Consider the following 20,272-nt stretch of genomic DNA (forward strand, 5'->3'; position numbering starts at 1 on the left):
TAATCCACTTGACGAGTATTAATGAGTACCTACTATGCGCCAGGCACTTGGCTAGTCCTGAGTGGAACCTCAGCAGAATATTGTCTCTGCCTTTACAGAGTTTACGGCCCAGTGGAAGAGAGAGAATGACAACTGAATACATACAGAATAACAATGTACAATGAGTGCTGTGCTGGGGTGGGGGGTGGGGGGACATGCGGGGGACGGGGGACAGAGCATAGTAAGGGAGAGTGAAGGTGGTGAAGGCGGGGAGGGCCTTCCTAAGGAGGTGACGTGAGAGTTGAGATCTAAAGGAAGAGGAGGCGGGAGAGCTGTAAACTGTTGGGGAAGTGTGTTCCAGGCAGAAGGAACAGCATGTGTGGAGACCCTGAGGTGGGGCAGGGTTTGGTCTGCTTAGGGAACTAAAAGCCCAGTGGGACTGGAGTGAGCGAGGCATGAGAGGAGGTGGGCACAGGCAGGGGAGGATCATGCAAGGCCTCCTAGACCAGGTTAAGGAAGTGAGGGTTTGTTCTAAATGCCACGGGAGCCATTGAAGGGTTTTAGGAACACAAATGGCATGGCCCAGTCGGCTTTTCACGAGGTCATTCTGGCCACTGGGTGGGAATGGCTGGGAGGGGGACAGGAACCGTGGTGAGGAGGCCAGCGAGGTTACTGTGGAGTCTGGACATGTGTGGTGGGGATGAAGCTGGGTTCTAGGAGGAGGAAGAGTCAGCGGGGGTGCGGATGGGCTGGCTGTAGGGGAAGGGAACAAGCGAGGAGGCTTGAACAACTGGGTAGACGGAGCTACTGTTTACCAACAAGCAGAAGACGGGAGAGAACCGGTTTGCTGGGTAAAACCTCAAGTCGGTTATGCTAAGTTGGAAATGCTCATGAAACGCCAAGAGGAGAGGATGTCACACAGGGAGGGGTCTGGGAGGGAGAGCTGGATTGGGGAGTGTCGGGCCTATAGGTGGGGTATTGAAGCCATGAGGACAGAGAAGAAATGGCCTGAGAAACTGCGACATTTAGAGGTTGATGGCAGAGAGAAACTGGGATGGAGGGGCAGAGAGCAGGCCAAAAGCCAGGGCAGTGTAAGGCCGTGGGGAGCAGCAGTTCAAGAGAGAAAGAGTGGCCAAGGCCGTCTCAAGTGTACAGCTGCCGTGGAGAGGGCAGGAGGGCAGGAACTGAGCCTGCCCTTTGGAATTAGCAACATGGAGGCTACTGGTGACCTTGGCAGATTCACCGACTCCGTGCAAGATACATGAAGAGGGGGGCTGGCCCCATGGCTTAGCGGTTAAGTGCACGCGCTCCGCTACTGGAGACCCGGGTCCGGATACCGGGCGCGCACCGACGCACCGCTTGTCAGGCCATGCTGAAGCCGCGTCCCACATACGGCAACTAGAAGGATGTGCAACTGTGAAATACAACTATCTACTGGGGCTTTGGGGAGAAAAAGGAGGAGGATTGGCAATAAATGTTAGCTCAGAGCTGGTGTTCCTCAGCAAAAAGAGGAGGATTGGCATGGATGTTAGCTCAGGGCTGATCCTCCTCACACACACAAAAAAAAGATGCATGAAGAGGAGACAACATCCAGAATGAGCTGAGCCAGGGAAAGCTTCTGGGAGACGTGGCATTTCAGCAGAGCCTTGAAGGCTGAGTCCTGGGAGACCTAAATGCTGCCCACGAGAAGCTGAACTGTGCTTGACAAAGTCTCCCTGCAGGGAGCGGGAAGTACCGTTAACTGGAATATTCTCTCCACTGCACCGGAAGGAACAGGGAGAGGACTGGCTCACTCCTCAGCAGCCAGGAGGCCAGGAGGCTGATGACCCTGCCCCAGGGAACAGAGCCCACCACACCCCTAGGACTCAGAAGCTTGTCCACTTCCCTCCCTGCAGAGAATCCTGGGAGGTGAGGATTCCAACCCATGGCCTCAGAGCAAAGGGCTCTTCGACACCAGCTGGAGCAGCCAGCTCATTACACATCAGGAAAATCTGAGCCCTAGAGAGAGGCAGGGGTTTGTCCAAGATCACCTAGCACATCAGTGATAGTGACCAGGTGATCTCCAATGATTTCCTGTGGCCCTCACCCTAGTGGGTAAAGTCCGAATTCTTTACCCTGGCATTTAAGGTCTTTCATGATTGAGCAAGAACCCCCAAGTTCATCTCCCTCACACCCTGTGATCCAGCCCCCTGAATGGTTAGCAAGTGCAAATGTATAGCCTCATATAGTCCTCACCACAATATTTTGGACTAGGTGTTATTATCCTCCTTTTACAGATGAGGAAACTGAGGCTCAGAGAAGGTAGATAACCTGTCCAAGGTTACACAGCTGGTGAAGTACACAGCTGAGCCAGGGTACCATCTCACGGGTGTCTCCAAAGTCATCTTCTCCCCATGCCCTGCTGCAATCACCATAAAGAGCCCCTCCCCTGGGAAGCAATCTCTGAGCTCCCTGGCTCCGAGCTACCTTGGAGTCAGGTCATGTCCTGTGACTCCAAATCACTTGTTCAAGTCACTAAAAGGTCCACTAAATGGAACTGAAATAACTGGTGCCACTGAGCCCCCCAGACTCCAGCAGCCCATGCCACAGCCTACGGCCTATGAAGGCCCCACAGTCACACCACTCCCAGGGCCTGCAGCCACAGGGCAGCCACCCACAGCAGGAGCGGGGTACCTACAGAATCTGGACAGAATCCTGCCCCTCCCCGCCCCAGACCTCCCACCAGATGCCCTGCTCCTCACCTGGACACCACCAGTGGTAGGATCAGCATCTTCAACATCCTCATCAATAGCTCTCCAGGAAACTGGAAGTAACTAATTTCCTGAAAACACAGCAAGAGCTGGGGTTATAGCTGATGGTGAAGACTCCACAGTTGCTCAGCTCTTTACAATCTTCAAAGCCCTGTTTCATCTGCATTCTCCTGTCTAGCACATGGGCAGCAGAGGCCACGGAGAAAGCTCTGGCTTTGGAGCCAGACTCGGGTACTAATCTTGCCCATCTATAACTAGCTATGTGGCCTTAAGCAAGTTACTGGACCTGTCCGAGTTTTTCTCATCTGTAACATGAGGGTAATAAGCACTTCATAGGGTCATTGGGAGGCTTAAATGAGAGGATACCCATAAAGGACTTGGCAGAGCGCCTGGGTGAGAGTAAGCGTTCAGTAATCAGAGTAAACACAGCTCCCCCACCTCTGCACCCTTCATCCGCCTATCCGTGGTATAAATCTGTCTCCTGTAGCGGGCCATAAGCAGCAGGAGGGAAGGGCTGCGTGCTATTCACACATTCGTCCAACCCATGCTGTGTCAGGCATCAACCTGGGTGCCCAGAGATGAATTAGGCCGCTTCCTACGCCGAAGTTCAGTCTAGTTTACGAGGAGACGGACTCAGAAACAGACCACGGCATCTTGAGTCAGTTTCTCCTTCTGCCTTGGCTCCATTCTCTAGCGCCCCCAACACTGCACTGCCTCAGCTTCTTACCAACCCCTCGCTGCACGTCCAACATTTAGAATGCTGAGGGAACGATCGGATTGGCTTGGTGAGACACCACTCAGGATAGAGCCCCTCGTGGGCAGAGTTCTTACGGCCGGCTTCCTCATAGGCTGCTGGCTCCACCCATCCAGGGCGCCCTGGATTAGGGGCCAAGTCCTGGCCCAACCCGCTGTCTCCAGAGGAACCTGACCACTGAATGGGAAGGACCACTAAGCCCAGTTAAACTTGAACTTCAGGAGAAACAGCAAATATTTGTTCTTTACTTATGCTAAAAATCATTTATTATTTATCTGAAATTCAAATTTAACTGGGTGTGCTGTTTTAAAATTTAATTTAATTCAATTTTGCTCTTTCTGGCAACCCTAGCGTGAGGCCGCTTTCCTCAGAGGGTAAGATGGTGGGTGAGGCCAGTACGTGGACTTTCAAACACGACCCAATTTAAATTTTTTGACTTGCAACTATCTTTTTTTAAAAAATCAAAGCCACACATCATACTTGGTGAATGCTCTGATGCTTTGAAAAGCCCCAAATCATAGAATTTTGGTGCTGAGAAGGAGTTTTAAAGATCGGCTAGTCCAGCCGACTCATTTTATAGGTGAGGAATCTGAGCCAGAGAGGGAGGTGACCTGCTGGCAGAATGAGTTAGCAACAGTGCAGGACTGGAATCGGGCCTCCCAGTCCTTCTGCTACCATTTCTGACGCACTAGAAAAGCTACTTTTAAAAATATACCCATCATGGCTGTGTATTTTTAATCAATTTTGATTCACGTGTATATTCTTTAATTTGAATGGCACCATAATGATAAAAAGGCAGCCCTTTCCTCACCCGGCTCTATCCCCAACCCCCATTTCTCAGGAGTGAACATCCTCAACTCCTCTAGCTGTTTCCCTTAGTATTGTTATTTCTAAATAATGTGGTTTAATACTATTTCTAGATGTATCTTTTGACATCTGTTATCTTCCCTGCCATGACAGATGAGGACTTAGTTCCTACTCCCTTTTTCCTCCTACTATTTCATCATTATATCAATTTTTGGGTAAATTAATAGTCAGGGCTTACAATATTTTGATCATAAAATATTGTTCACTGTTGAGCCAAGTAATATGCTACAACCATTTCTCCTTTTTTGTACAACCTTCATTTTTTTCCTGAAGTTAATAATTAACTGATTTTTCATTTGCCTTGTTTTCTGTGAACCACTCCTTAATTTCTTCCAAATCTATTAACATCTCTTTTAAAATGCCTAACAGTAGTATTTTCTATATAGTTCAGCACATCAGTCCCTTTCTATGCTTCCTGGAACCCCAGTCCAAGAGCTCTCCATCTTCCTGTTCCCCTTTGGACAGATTGGTTGTCATGGGTCTCTTCTTCACTGTCATTCTGGAACTTTCTCCTGTATAAGATCTCTTTCCTAGATCCCTTGTCTTCTTGGTTTACTTCCTTATTTTGCTGGAACATATCCTTTGGTAGCTTCCTCAGCAAGGGTGAGCGGGAGAGAAACTTCTGAATCCTTACATGAGTAAAAATTCTTTTATTCTACCCTTACCTCTGATAATAGTCTGGCCATGTATAAGATTCTTTATTTGAAAGAATTTTCCCTCCAAATTCCAAAGGCATTTCCTCTTTGTCTTCTAGATTCCAGTGCTGCTTAAGATGTTTGGAGCCATTCTTACTTCCTATTCTTTCCATGAGACCTGTTTTATTCCCTCAGAACCATTTAAGGATCATCTGTTTATCTCCAATTTTCTGTAATTTTCATGGTAATGTACCATGGTATGAGATTTTCTTCTTTCTTTTTTTTAAATTCATAGTGCTATACATACCTTTCACTTCTGAGAAACTTTCTTGTATTTTCTGTGAAATTTTTCTCTCCATTTTTTCTGTTAGCTCTCTCTAAAACTAAGTTGGATGTTGGAAAGTTGGATGTTGGACATTCTAGTTTTCTTATATTTTCTTTTTCTCCTTTCATCTCTTTTTGTTTTAGTTTTTGGGAGATTTTTGCAACTTTGCCCTAGCTATTGATATTTTTATCTTGGCTCATCTATTTTTAATTTCCAGAAGCTCTTTCTTGTTCTCAGATTGTTCCTTCTTTTTGCATCCTACCCTGTTTTCTGGTCACTCTATCTTCTCTCATGTCTCCGAAGATCTTAAAAAAAGACTTACAGTTTTCTTCTGCTCCCTGCACTGTCTCTGCTTCATTAGAGGCCCTCTTTCCTGTTTGTTTAGTCTCTGTCTTTCGTGTTAGAAGCTTTGACTTTGGCTTTCTGCTCATGTGTAAGTGTGAGGCACTAACCTTCTGTGTGCATCAGTGGAACTTGTAGACTGAGGGCTCCTTAAGGAAGGGTGATGGGTGATGATCTGGCTTTCTTGCTGGGGGTAGGGTGGGAGGGGGGAGGAATCTCCTTTATAGCAGAATTTGGGATCTTGGAGGCTTCCCTGAGAGGTTTCTTCCTACCTCTGGCTGGGGGGGTGGGTCTGGGCCTAAACCCAGCTGACAGCAATCTTATAGGGATCCCACACTCAGAATGTGGATGTCTATGAATTCATTTGATGCCTCACCACCTCCCTCCCCCAACACACATGTGGATTTAATATCCCTAAGCCAAGCTTCTGTGGTTCCTTGGGACAGGCAGGGGGCTAGAGCTGGGTGGATGAGGAGTTCCCTGGTTACAAGAACTGGAAGGTACCTAGGGTCTAACTGTTTCAGTTACAAAATTCCAACCAGTGTGTCTGATTTCAACTCTGTGCTTCCCCCCGCCTCCTCCAGCACCCTGTACTTCCAAGTCCAGAGACCTTCCGGAGTTCTCCAAGACAACGGATGTGGTATCTACTTCTACAGACACAAGATTTTAGCTCTCTGTGCTCTACTAAGTGAGATCATTCACCTCTATCCACTTCCCATCTTGCCTAATTTATTGTAGTCCCTCAAGAGACTTCTTTTCTCAACTGTGTCCTTTTATATTCTCTTTGTTCTTGGGAGTTTATATCTTTGAAAGATTCCATTACTATAATTTTAGTGGAATTCCAGGAAGGAAAGGAAAATGGATGCAATTGTAAATTCACCATGGTTTAACTGGAGCTGTCAAAGTGATCTATATTTTTTAATGAGATACTCATGTCCAAGGAAAAAATCTTGTGATTTTGTAAGCTTTTTTCACAAATAGGACATTCTACCGTTTTGCGAATTGTTTATGTTTTTGCCTGTTGCATAAGCTTACAAAATAAGAAGGGTTCAGTTTCTGAGTCACAGGCAGAGCTCAAACAAACAACCCCTGGATTTCAAAGTAAGATGTTGAGAAAGCCAAGTCCTGCCAAATAATTGGTCTAAGACTCCACATCCTTCCTTCAGTTTATCTGGCAGGTTAATCCTGACCAGAACACATTTGCATTTCCAAACAGATGGGAAGGCAGCTTTGGCAAAAGAGGCCGCAGATGAGTTTGGCTTTTAATAATAGGCATTCCAGTTTGTTTTCACAAAGTCATCTTCCTGCAGAAAATATATTTTTGCTGCTGAGGAAAATTAAAGAAAGTAGATTGCATATTGTGTGTGCCGTTTTCAGTTTAATTCAGCAAATAGTTGAGGGTTCACTCTTGACAACAGTGAGCTGGGCTCACGTTTTGGTTCAAGAAAGCCCAGGGGATATTCAGCAAGTGGAAGTCTCCCAGGGTAGTAGACAGGGAAGTAGACACCGACACAAACAGCTCTGAAGCAAGACAGCCAGCAGCTGGGTTCCAGGGGAGGGGTGAGCGTAGGGTGAGTGTGGGAGCGCAGGATTAGTCCAGAGGTGGGCAGGTCTGGAAGAATTTCCGTAAGATATGGAATCTGAGACGGTTCTCGATGTGGTTGGACTTGGACAGGTGGATAAGGGAGGGAGGAGTGAAGTCACATTCACGATGCTCCCACCACTTGCCAGGCATTGGGGAGTCCTTGTTTACTCCTCACAAGAATTCTAGTAGACATACAGTGCCCCTGCTCCATTTTACAGTCAAGGAAACTGAGGCCCGGATAGGAGACAGGATTTTGCCTAGTGCCACACGGCCATTTACTAGTGGAGTAAAATTTCAGGGTTCCTCTGCCTCCAGAGTCCATGCTTCTCCCTCAATAACTGACAGCGGCTTTGGGCTCAGATCCCAGAGAGACAGTGTTTTCCTTCTAATGGAAGACAAGATCTGATGCCGTGAGCCCCAGTCGTAGAGATCATATTAGATATCAGTGAACTGCAGGAAGAGGAATTTCATGAAATAGAGAATCTTCCAGGAGCTCATTGATAAGACTCTCTTCTTGATCAAACTTTAGACAGGCTACTCTGAGCCTGCTTTTTGACTAATCTTATCCTTGGGCCTCGTCTCCAGCCTGCCCAGCCCAGTTGTAGCAAAAATCCTGCTAAGTCAGTTTAGTGAGAATCCCTCCCTCACAGCCCCCTGGATTCAGTGAGAATCCTGGTTGATGGGTTTAGCAAGAATCCCCCTCCCCTCGATGTCTCCTCCTATAATTTCCCATCCATTGACCCCTCACTCTGCTCGTGGGCTATAATCCCCAGCCGTCTGTTGTGTTCGGAGTTGAGCCTGAGCTCTCTCCCTATGGCCACAGTCTTGACCTATCACAACGGTCGTGAATAAAGTCTTCCTGGCCGTTTTAACAAGTGTCAGAATAATTTTTTCTTTAGCACTGTGTGAGTGTCCCTCTGTCTCCTGCAGGAGGTGGGTGCTAAGAGGGAAAGGGATGTTCCCCAGGCAAGGCATCTGCACCCATGCAGTTACACAGGCCAGAACCCTGGGGCCTGCCTTGCCTCCCGGGTCCCCCAGCCCCACATCCAGTCAGCCACCACACCCGGAAGATTCCTCTTTTGGAAACAGTTCTCGTGTCTGCCTCATGCATTCCCGCTGTCCTGTCTCATCTCTGCACCTACCTCACTTGGCCCCCTAACTGTCTCTTCACTACCACGCCCTCCGCTCAGCACCAGAGGGGTCTCTCCACACTCACATCTGACCGTGCCACCCCTCCTCGTGGTTGCCCCAAGTCCAAGCTTGGTGATGGGGCAGAGAGGCCTGACTGCCCCTGTGCTCTGGGCCCCACCTCACAGTGCCCATTTCAGCAGCCGTGAGCAGCTTGCTCCACACCCCCAGATCTTTCATGGCCCTGTGCCTCTCTCCTGCTGTTCCCTCTGCCTACAGGGCCCTGTCTGGTCTCTACTCACGTGAGCTGCTCTAGGGGGTGTCCTCGATGCCTGCTTTGTGTTCTTACGGGACTTGTTCATTCCTCGCCCAGCTCTTAGGCCCGTGGTTATTCTAACAAGGCATCCTCGCCTCTCCTTCGCCTAGTGATGCTGGTCTGTAACCACTTCACTCTAGTCCTGCACTGTATCTATCACACCCACGTTACAGATGAGAAGCTGGGACCCAGAGAGGCAGTGACTTGCCCACTGTCGTGTGCTCGGGGAGCCATGGAGTGGGAATGTGACCTCCAGATCCCTCAGACCACACACCCCTCCTGGATGGGGCCTCGTGCCGCCCCAGGTGGCTGACCTGTGGAGAGAGGCGCCGGGTCCTCAGGAAGAAGCCGAGGAGGCAGCCCACGGTGACAGATAACACAGACAAGATGAGCAGTCCATTCCGCTTGCACACATCCCTCCCTCGGGCCAGGACGGCACCCGGCACCATGATGAGCCCAGCCCGCTGGCACCATTCCATGCACGAGAGGCCAGCCAGGGGTACACGGTCCCGGCTGGGGGCTCGGGCTCCTCAGCGGGCAGGTGGTCAGGGTTGCTAAGCACCGGCGGCCAGCCCCACGGCAACCGCCTGCGTGGCTGCCCTGGAGGGACGCCACAATCCTATTACCAAGCGCATCATTAGGAGCTGGGAGCAGATTAGGGCCTGGGAAATTAGAGCAGGCCACGTGGTCTGGGGGTTCGGACCTCAAAGCCAAGTGCTCCTCTTAAACGGGAGAGGGAACCAGGGACTGGTGGGAGGAACAAGAGGAACATTTGCTGGTTGGTTTGATTTTTGCCCCCACTTCGTTCTAGAAAGAGTTGAAGGCAAGGCAATCAGATACCAGCAATTGCTAACATTAATTAAGCATTTATTATGCACCAGGTGCTGTTCTAGAAGCACATTGGTTGTATTAACTCATTTAATCCTAACACTAATCCCCAAAAATAAGTACTGTATCATTTTACAGATGAGAAAACTGAGGCAGAAAGAGGTTGAGAAATGAGCATGTGCTGTGGGCCAGGCCTGTTCTCGTTGCTCTACCTCTGTGAATCATAGGGAACCATCCCGACAACCCTGGAATTTGACCTTCATTTGCCTGAAAGGGAGATTGAGACCCCAAGAGCCAGAGTCCCCTGGCCATGGTCGCAGAGCCAGCAAGCAGCAGAGTTTGGTGTCCAGCGCTTGACCAGGTGGATGTGTTCAGAGGTGCTCAGCAGTACTGTGGGAAATGTAGGATTTGAATCCAGTGGACGTGAGTTCAAACCTGAGCTCTGCCACTCGCTGTGATGTGCATCCTTCATGGCCGCTGTAAGCCTAACGCTGGGGACCTGGTAGGTTCTCAGGGCCTATTATTTTTAAAGATGACAGAGCCCAAGGACCTACGTTCAAGTCCCAGTTCTGCCACTTAGTAGCTGTGTGGACAAGCCATTTAAGTTCACTGTGCCTCAGTCTCCCCATCCGTAAAACAGACCTAAGAATAGCATCTACTTCGTTGGGGCTGTGCAGCATCCCATCCAGAAAGTACTTGAGAAAGCAGTGGTGAACTGTAACAGGTGAACAAGGGAGAGGGCTGTTGGAAGATCATCAGCTACATTTGGCGTTTTTAGAGAAAGATTTTCTTTTTGCTATTTCTCAGGGCCTGGCCTGCCCTGTAAAGCCAGAGGGAATTAACTCTTCTATTTCACCGGGAGCCTGTAATCTCATTACCGACAGTCAGGCGGCAGCAGGGAGCACGGTCCGTGGTAGGGGTTGCACAAGGGCTGCCTTGCCTGACACAGGGGAGGGGGAGGAGGATGGAGAGCACGGGGCCAAGGAACTACTGGGAATCTGGGCGGAGAGGTCTGGGTGCTGGGGACCCTCGGATTCCGGTCCCATGTTAAGCAGCTCCGTGACCTTGCTCTCTTTGGGCCTCGTCTTGCCCTTCTTGGAACGAGAGGACCGGGCTGAGTGCTTTGTAAGGACCCCTCGTCTCAGCATGCCAAGCTTCCGAAGTCCCTGCTCTCTGCCAGCAGCTTTGGGGGTGTGGAGGTGGGTGGATAGGCAGATAAAAGTCTGAGAGGTTTTTTCCTCCAGCTCTTAAGATCAAGAATTTCCTGATACACCTTCGACTCCAACAAATGCCTCATTTTCCAATTAACCAGGTGGTTCAGTTACTGTCTAGAAGAGAAAACGTTCTGGGTAGAATTTGGATTTGCGGTTCCATCAATGCCCAGGCCTGGCCTTCAGCCATGAAGTGGATGAGTCTTGCTTTCCACTTCAGCCCCAAGACTCTGGTTCTCCTGGGGCCTCCACAACTGTTCCTGCCTCCCGTCCCTCCCACACTGACACTACCACCACCTGCCTCCCAGACTCCAGGCCTTTCTTTCTGTTGCTCCCACTGTCTTCAACAGGGAAAGTTACAACTCATTCAAGTAAATGTTCTCATAGCTCCATCTCATGTCACCCCTCCTGAGTGTTGGGGACACAGCAATGAGTTGACGCAGTACTTGCCCTCAGGGAGCTTATAAGAAAATTGAGGGGCTCTAAGAAAGGACTAATTCACACTAAAGTGTAAGTGATTGATAATGAGTTTACTTAATTTTTTCCCTTAATTAAAAGCAAGTTGGGAAATGCTGGATGAAACAAAGTTAAGCAGGTTCTTTACTCCAGGACAGCTCCAAGCCAGACCTCTCAAGTTCAGACCTTAGCTCTGCTGTTTGCTAGCTGCATGACCTTGGGCAAATTTCTTAACCTCTCTGTGAAATAGAAAGAATACAACAGTCCCTAGTTCATGGGCTTGTCATGTGGGTCAAATATGGTGATGCATGCGAGGTGCTTCGAGTGTTGCCTGGTGCCTTGCTGACACTCACAGTGGTCACTATTAGCTTTAGCAGAGCCTTTACAGTACTAACGTGTGTTGGAGGAAGTCTCCAAGTGGAGGATACAGAACCCCAGCCCTCTTCTGGAGCAGAGAATCCCATGGGTCTGTGTTTGGGGAACACACATTGGAACACTCCAGCCTCCAGGATGAAGTCCCTGCTTCCTTAGGGAAGAGTCTGAGGCGGAGGCTTGCGTTTGCTCACCTCTCCAGCAACCACCTCCTCCTCTCACCTCTCCAGCTCCCCTCCCTCTGCTCACCTCTCCAGTAACCTCCTCCTCTGCTCGCCTCTCCAGCTCCCCACCCCCTCTGCTCACCTCTCCAGCAACCACCCCCTCTGCTCACCTCTCCAGCTCCCCACCCCCTCCGCTAACCTCTCCAGCTCCCCACCCCCTCCACTCACCTCTCCAGTAACCACCCCCTCCACTCACCTCTCCAGCTCTTCACCTCCTCCGCTCATCATACCTCTAGCTTCCTTGAGTGCTGCATCCTCTCTCAGGCCTCCACGCTGTGCCCATACTATCTCCTCTGTCTAGAATGTCCTTCCCTCTGTCTCTAAAGTCACAGGCCAAATGCCCATCTTCCCTGAAGCTTTCCCCGACTACCCCAGACACAGCACCTCCCCCTTCTCCTCCCACTATGTCAGGCCCTTCCGCAGTCACCACCCGGGATTAACCCTGGTTCCCTTTTAAGTGGCTCTGACAAGGAAATAAAAATCTAGGAGACTAAAATTGTCTCATTTTGTTACCGTGTCATTTGAGAACAGCTTGAGGGGTCATCCTCAACGTTGTAGGGAACTGGGGGGCACCCCAAGGAGCAAGGAGTTGCCCCCCAGAGCAGCTAAAACGAATGGACAGCAGGAAGCCCAGGAGATGCGTCTTGGGAGATTTGAGCCGCACAGATTAAGATGCTGCGGGCAGAGAAGATCACCAGTGTTGTCAAAAACTAGCCCGAATCACCAAGCACACGTGCAGCTGCCCCACTCCGCAGAAGTGAGTTTATGGTCGAGCTGTTTCTCCCCACAGCAGCTCTGCACAGGGTGTGCCAGGGTGGAGAGCAGCAGGGTCGATGTGTTGGCTAATGATAACTGATTCTCCAGGGCAGTAGAGAATCTGACTTGGCCCAGGGCGGTGGGTGCAGGAAGGTTTCCTGGAGGAGGGGTCATCTAGTGGATTCCTGAATAGGCCTAGAGTTAATCCAGAGCACGGGGTGCTGGTGAGGGGGAGGCAAGAGGAGAGCCTGTTCTGGAAGAGGGGCCCAGGCTGGAGGTGCGAGCTGGATCTGAGACCCCGCAGTGGACCCGTGGGCTGGGGTGGGCAGCGGGCCTGGGGCCTCAGCCTCCACCGCGTATCAGAGTGAGTTTAGGTTAAGCTGTCTGAGCTCCCAGCTGGTGTCTGGTGACTACAGCCCCCGGTTTGTTGGCTGCTTTCCAGAGACATACCAGAGGCCTTAACCTCCTCCCTGGCACGTCCCCCGGCTCGCTGCAGTCTGGGCCCTTCCGAGAAGGTTTTCTGTGGACAGATAGCCCATCTGGGTGTGGATTCCCGTGAGCCTTAGTCACGAGGGGCTGTCCTGACCCCGCCGAGGCCAGGTCTTCCCACGTTTGCCTGGACGATGGGGTGAAGCGGCTCTCCGGAGGCAGGCTCTCAGGTCGCCTTCCTTCTACCCTTCCAGCCCCTCCTGTCTGGATTTCTCATCTGTAGTAAGTGGGCCTGAGCACCCAGGAAACCACTTAGCTGCTGTTAGTGGAGCACCCACTCTGCACCGGGCTCTGTCAAAGATCCACGTAGCAGAGGGAGCCAGGGAGTGACTCGGCCCTCACCACGCTCGCTGAGTCAGTCAAGTGTCGGGGTACAGGGTAAGGGCCCAAGTTCTGGATCTGTGCAGTCCAATACAGGGGCACTAGTCACACTACTTAAATTGAAATGAATGAAAATTAAATAAAGTTTAAAATTTAGTTCTTTAGTTGCACTAGCCAGGTTTCAAGGGCTCAGTAGCCACCTGTGGCTAGTGGCTACCATATTGAACAGCCCAGGTACAGAACATTTCCATGATCACAGAAAGTTCTGTTGGACTTTCTAGAGTCACAATGAGCTGGATTCAAATCTCAGATCCTTCCCTTGGAAGCTGTGTGACTTTGCCCAAATTGGTGAACCTCTCTGAGCCTTGTTTCTGCATCTGTAAAAACCAGTGTTCTATACATTGCATCATACTTCCACTCATTTGAATATAATAGTTGGAGCAAAGTATAGAGTTAAAACCCCAGCAAGTTCAAAGTAAGTTCTCAAGTTAGTTAGGACTCTTGTTAGCAAATAACAGGAAATTAAAACAAGCTGGCTTAGGTAAAGAGGGCATTTATAAGCAAGGCTAACTGCACAATTTGTGGGCCCAGTGCAAAATGAACATGTGGGGCTTTTTGTTCAAAAAGCAGGGAAAAAAGTGCATTGGAAGTACTAAAATATAGCTTTTTTCTTTCTTCCATACTTCCTTTTTCAACTTATCCTGGGGTTTTTTATTTGCTATTTAATGTCATTCATAAGTAAATAAAAATTAAAAATTTGTTATTAGCATGAATTTTCCCATTCATCTTTATATTTCCAAAGCCAGTTTTAAATGCAGATAGAAGAGCATTTAACTTGCATGCAGAATCACCCAAATGACACAGTTTGTATTTAGTAGCTCATATATGTATGTGGATTTTGTTCTTAACTAGAACAGCAGAAGCGCTGCACAAAACTAATTCCACTGTCTTTATTTCACTTCTAGATACATATACGTTCTACCAGTATGTTCTCCACATACTGGGAGTAAGGAAGGACTGAAAAGGAAAGGAGCTATGGATTTCCCTGACTTTCATTTTTCTTCTATATCATTTCCGGTATAAGGAGTTGGCTAATACAGGGAAGTTAAGAAAGAATATAAGGTTCCTCAGTCATGTGTGTTTCTTAGAACGCCATGGTCTCCCTTCTGTGTTCGAAGCAAGTTCTGGTTCCAGGAAAGTGTGGTTTCTCTTGGCTGTCAGGACCTCTGCTTATTTGGTTGTAGACATAACACGCTCTCCTTGGACTTGCTTTGAGTCTTGCCCAACTCCCACACATCGCTAGTTTACCAGAATTCTGAGCTCATGGGGCATGGCATGTACTGTATGCGAATGGAGTGGCAAGGAGCAGTGTGGACATTTACATTGTGTGTTTCTTCTCTGCTCACATGCATGTTCCATTGTCCTCTCAGACTTTGCTTATAAAACACAAGTTCAAAGATAAAATTATTAAGAATTTAGAGGTGGTGACAACAGAGCTTTAAACCAAGCATGGGACTCTTCTGATGCCCATGAAACCAGTCCTGTTTATAAGACTGGATGGGGAGGCTTTCACAGAACCCAAGGGCAGGAGTAGGACTGAGCTGCAAAGACCACCTGAGCGAGGTTCTCGATTGTGAACAGAATTCTCTCTCTCACCAGCTCTCCTTTCTGTATGCCTGATCCGTTCTTCCATCTTCGTTCACCATATGTTCACTAAGAGGTGGTGTAGGATAGTGATTAGGAGCACAGACTTGAACCAGATGATTGTCTGTGAATCTTGGCTCCTAGACCAACTATCTGTGTGATTTTACACGAGTTACTCTGTGTCTTAGTTTTCCCAGGGAATTTTGGAATAATAATATGTTGTAGGGTTATCATGTGAATTAAATGAATTACACGTGTGAAACACTTAGGACAGTTGTCTGATTGTAGTAAGCACTATATACATGTTCCCATTATTATCATTATTATGACATGCCAGGTGTATTCTAGAGATTCAGCAATAAATAGAAAGAGACAACAATCTCTCATAGAGCTTACATTTTGGTGGTGATATTTGTGCTACATTATTCTTTCTCTAATGGAGAAATGGAGCATTTTTGCTATTGCTCCTGGTCCACACGAAGGAAACACTGCTACCAGCAGCTCTGTTTCACCCCAAGTCCAAAATTCCCAGGTAAGCTTCTGATTGGCCCAGCTTGGACCAATCATCTGTGACCAGTAGGAGCAGGGGGCAGGGTCACATTGTTTAAAATTGCTGCTTCTATGGCAACCCTGAGGCTGTGTGTGGTAGCAGTTAGAAAAGCGGATAAGCTGGGCAGACATGGCAAAATGTCTAGTACGTTACCCTAGTCACTCATCTCTTGGCAAGGCCTGCATACACCTTGGCTTTCTTGTCTTTCTTGTGTGAAACGTCTAACGTCTTAGCTCCTGTAAGCCTGCTCCAGAACTTAGGATCAGCTGCTCCAGTTTCCTCGTTGCTCTGCCTTCTCTGATGTCTACTTTTCCCCCTTAGGGCAGCAGCAGCTGAGGCCCCACCCACCGTGGGCACAGAAGAGCCTGCAGGCCACCGCCTGGGCCAGGTGATTGCCCACTCCTCAGCCCACTGCTTCGCGCTTGTGTGGGCCACACAGCCACCAAGTCAGGGAGCCAGGGTTCAAAACCCAGGCTTAAAGCCCACAGGGAGCCCTAGAGACATTCTGGTCCACTCTCTGAGGCCCTGAGAGGGAAGGAAGCCTAGGTCAGGCCACCTGGAAACCAGGTGCCAAGTCAGGGACAGAACTGGGGTCTTCCCCTCCCTACTCAGTCCTCCCTAAACCCAAAAACACTTTGTTGTTGTTTTCTAGCCTGTCTCCTTTATGGTGCAGAGTTTGCCTCTATCTCCTAACCTGCACAGCAGTAACCGTGTGGACCCTTTTCTAGAGCAACCTCCTCACACCCCCACCACTACCGTCTCTTGCACAACCTGTGTCCAGGCTCTTGCTACCTGCTGCCTCTGGCTGCCAGACGCTCATTTCCTTTGGGAAGGTGCTGAGGTCAGTGGTTGTTGAATGAGGCAAGGTGGGGGACACAGGACAGCTATCTGCAGAGCCATAGCGGCCAGTAACTGGGGAAAGACTGATCTTGGGCAGTTGGGACCGCAGATGTTAGGGAATCAGATTAAGGAATTGAACAGGGAGTGGACTCAACCTTGGTTTCTGGAACAAGTCAGGATAAGAGTGAACCAAGGCACTGGAGGCTCTGGGCAGAGGGTGAACGAGTCAGGAGAAGGGCAAAGATTTAGGTTCTTGTTCCGATGCTGCAGAGTGCTCTCAGGGAAGTCATTTGATCCCCTGAGCCTTAGCTTTCTCAGCTCAGAGATGACTCCTTGCTTCTTGAAGCTACGATGAGGCTGAGAGACAGGCAGGTATGGTAGTGGAGAGCGTGGGCTTTGGTGTCAGACAAACCTGGATTTAAATCCCTGTCCCACCACTAACTAGCCCGGTGACTATTAGGCATGTTGCCTCACTGCTCTGAATCTCTAGTTCCTTGCCTATGAAATGAGGATATTAATTATACCTAAATCATAGGGTTTGGGGAAGTTTAAATAGAATCTTACATGAAAAATAATTAATACAGAGCTTGGCATGTACTAACCACTCAACAAATGGTTGCAAGATATAGAGACCCCAATTCAGAAAGCTGAAGCAAAGAGAGCAATTTATTCAAAAGCTCTTGGACCCCCTCCTTCCCACCACATTACTGTTTCTAGTGCCTAACTCCTCAGCATGTTGGAATCTGACGACTGTAAATGTTTAAAGATGGAATGGGCTACCTGTGGAGGCAATAAGCTCCTTGTGCCCAGGGAGAAACAAACAATAGCTAGACGATGTCTTGGGGGCCTGTAGCAGAATGGAGTCAAGCAACGGATGGGATGAGGGTGAGGGCAGGAGGGCGCTGGGCTCTCGGCCCTCAATGATCTTTTCCAGACCCTCTCTCTCACAGTGCCCACCCACCCCCAGATCTAGGGATAGGGTGCTGACCACTGAAAACTTTCATCTGGGCAACACTAAGGAAAATCCTGCTGAGAACTGGCCACCAGGAAAGCCCACAATAAACTGGTCCCTCCACGTTATCAGGTATGCCTGTGTTTGGATGATTTCCCCTTCACAGAGTCGGGGAAGAAGAAATGGCGCTGGGGCTGGCCCGGTGGCATAGCAGTTAAGTGCGCGCACTCCGCTGCAGTGGCCTGGGGTTCGCAGGTTCGGATCCCGGGCGCACACCGACACACCGCTTGTCAAGACATGTTGTGGCGGCGTCCCATATAAAGTGGAAGAAGATGGACACAGATGTTAGCCCAGGGCCAATCTTCCTCAGCAAAACAGAGGAGGATTGGCAACAGAGGTTAGCTCAGGGCTAACCTTCCTCACAAAAAAACCCCAAAACAACAACAACGAAAAACAAGAAATGGTGCAGACGCTGACCAGTGGAATCCTTCACTCCGAGCCTGGCTAAAGTGGGAGCTGCAGTGCTCATGAACACTCTCCAGGCCAGGAACGAGCCTTCCCAGGGGCAGGAATGAGGAGCTCAGGGGAGGAGCTCACTAACCTCCCCTCCTGGGCCTTCTCACACACCCGGACCAGACACCAGAGCTGGGCACAACCACAGACCGGTCGTCTGATTGAGTGATGCTCCGCTCTGGGAGGAAGGGCAGGCCACACAACCGCTAGAGGGGCCCGGCAGAGACTCAGGGAGGTTTTGCTTTAAAAAGCATACTCAATATCATCATTTTATTTTTGGAAAATAAACAGAAATCCCCTCTTCTTTTACTCCATGAACCACAGAGTGAAGCTCAACAAAACCATCTTGGCTAGAGGAGCTATTTCTACTTTATACCACTAGCGAAGAAAATTCCCAATGTTGGGGAGAAGGGAATGTTCCTCCCTAAGGTCCACATCATAATCTTTGAGGAGTGTGAAGCTTTTCTGTTCCTCCAAAGAGAGTATATGTTCACAAGGGTCAAGTAACTCTGATCTAGAGCAAGCAATGATTTACAGAGGAGGGAAGAGATGACAGCTAAGGAAAGGGATTTACCCAAGGTCAAAAGTGAACTGGCTCTGAGTTGTAATTAAATCTCATCTTTCTCATTGTTAAGTCCAGGGCTTGTTAATACATAGATAGATAGATAGGTAGATAGATAGATTGATTGATTGACGGTGAATGTGGCACTTGAGGAAGACAATATGGGCAATGGTTCTAAGAATCTTGAGCCATTAGCTCAAGAGTCAAGAGGTCGAGGTCAAGGTCAGAGTGTAGCTCCTGTTGGGGTCAGTAAGGCTGGCTTGGCTCCCTGGCTCCTGACAGCATCCAAACTCTTAGGAGGGGATGTGTGTCAGGGCAATTTCGCTCTAGCAGAGGGCTGTTGTGCTTCCTTTGGCCCCAAGCTATGATCAGTAAAATCTAAGGATGCCACAATTAAGAGCATAGATCTTAACCATCTCATGTGCTGATTATTTAAAAGAGGAGTTTTAATTTTATTTCTTTTCTCCCAAAAGTAACCACTCTCCCAAATTTTATGTTTTATCATTCTATTGCTTTTCTTTATAGGTTTGAATATATATATAGTTTTGCCTATTATTGAACTTATGTACATTGAATCACATTTCATTTTTTTTCACTCAACATCACGCTTTTGAGATTCAATGTCATTGAGTGGATTAATAATTTGGGTTTTTTCCTGCTGTATAGCATTCCTTGATATGAATGAATATTGTTTATTTATCATAGATTGTTGATAGACATTTGTGCTTTTTCCAATTTTTGCCTATTATGAACAATGCCACTATAAACGTTCTTGAATACAAGTGCACGTGTGCAAGACTGTCTCTAGGTTACATACGTAGCAATAGAATTACTAGGTCATAGGTTATGCAGATGTTCAACTTTACTAGGTCGTGCCGCCTGTTTTCCAAATTACTTTTACCAACTGATACACTCATCCACAATGTATGAAAGTTCCCATTGCTCCACATGCTCACCAACATTTGGTATTGATTAATTTTTGTTCTTGCCAATCTGGTAGGTGTGAAATAGTATTACATTATGACGTATATTTGCATTTCCCTGAAGACTGAAATTAAATATATTTTAATGTGTCTGTGAGCCATCTGTGTTTCCTCTTCAGTGAAATTCCTGCTCATTTCTTTTGGCTATTTTTAATTGGGTTGTTTGTCTTTTCTTATCAATTCATAGATCTTCTTTATATAATTTGGATGTTAACTCTTTATCATTTATATGTGTTTCCCAGTTTATGGCTTATGTGTGATATCTTTAGATAAACAGAAGTTATAACTTTTAAGGTAATTGAATGTATCAATCTTTTTCTTTATGATTTGTCTGTGTCTTGTTTTAAAAATCTTCCCCACCCTGATAAAGTTACACTTGCACATAAATTTCTAAGAATTATGTACTTTTACTTTTCTCATATAGGTCTAAATAATCTGGTTAAAGACTAACGTTAAGAGTCTAAAGTCATGTTTTCCGTAAGGTTAGCTAATTGTCCCAGTGCCACATGCTTTCACCTCACACTAAAATGCCTGCTCTGCAATGAAATCAAGTTCTGTGTATGTTTAGTCTGTAATACTTTTGTTGATGCCACTCTGTCTTTTTTTTTCTTTTGAGGAAGATTGGCCCTGAGCTAACAACTGTTGTCAATCTTCCTCTTTTTTTTTTCTTTTTTCTCCCCAAAGCCCCAGTATATAGTTGTATATGCTAGTTGTAGGTCCTTCTAGTTCTTCTATGTGGGAAGCCACCTCAGCACGGCCCAATGAGTGATGACCAGGTCCGCGCCCAGGATCCGAACCGTCGAACCCCGGCCGCCCAAGTGGAAGGCACAAACTTAACTGCTGCACCACTGGGCTAGCCCCGATACCACTCTGTCTTAATTACTGTAAGT

At 48.1% G+C, this 20,272-nt stretch overlaps 1 protein-coding gene across 2 annotated transcripts in view; it reads right to left on the minus strand.

Moving 5' to 3' along the window:
• The window catches only part of SLC1A7 (solute carrier family 1 member 7), a 47,146-nt gene extending 37,986 nt beyond the window's left edge, over positions 1–9,160 (minus strand). The window contains exons 1-2 of one of the 2 annotated variants that reach the window (XM_058551981.1): positions 8,996–9,160; positions 2,721–2,800 (exon numbers count right to left, since the gene is read on the minus strand). In XM_058551981.1, the coding sequence (XP_058407964.1) occupies positions 2,721–2,800; positions 8,996–9,160 (245 nt within the window). The remainder of the gene's footprint in view (positions 1–2,720; positions 2,801–8,995) is intronic. The other variant, XM_058551982.1, reaches the window with a different exon arrangement.
• Between the last annotated feature and the right edge of the window lie 11,112 nt (positions 9,161–20,272).

The sequence above is a fragment of the Diceros bicornis genome, chromosome 13 (genome assembly GCF_020826845.1).
Source record: "Diceros bicornis minor isolate mBicDic1 chromosome 13, mDicBic1.mat.cur, whole genome shotgun sequence".
Classification (NCBI taxonomy): domain Eukaryota; kingdom Metazoa; phylum Chordata; class Mammalia; order Perissodactyla; family Rhinocerotidae; genus Diceros; species Diceros bicornis.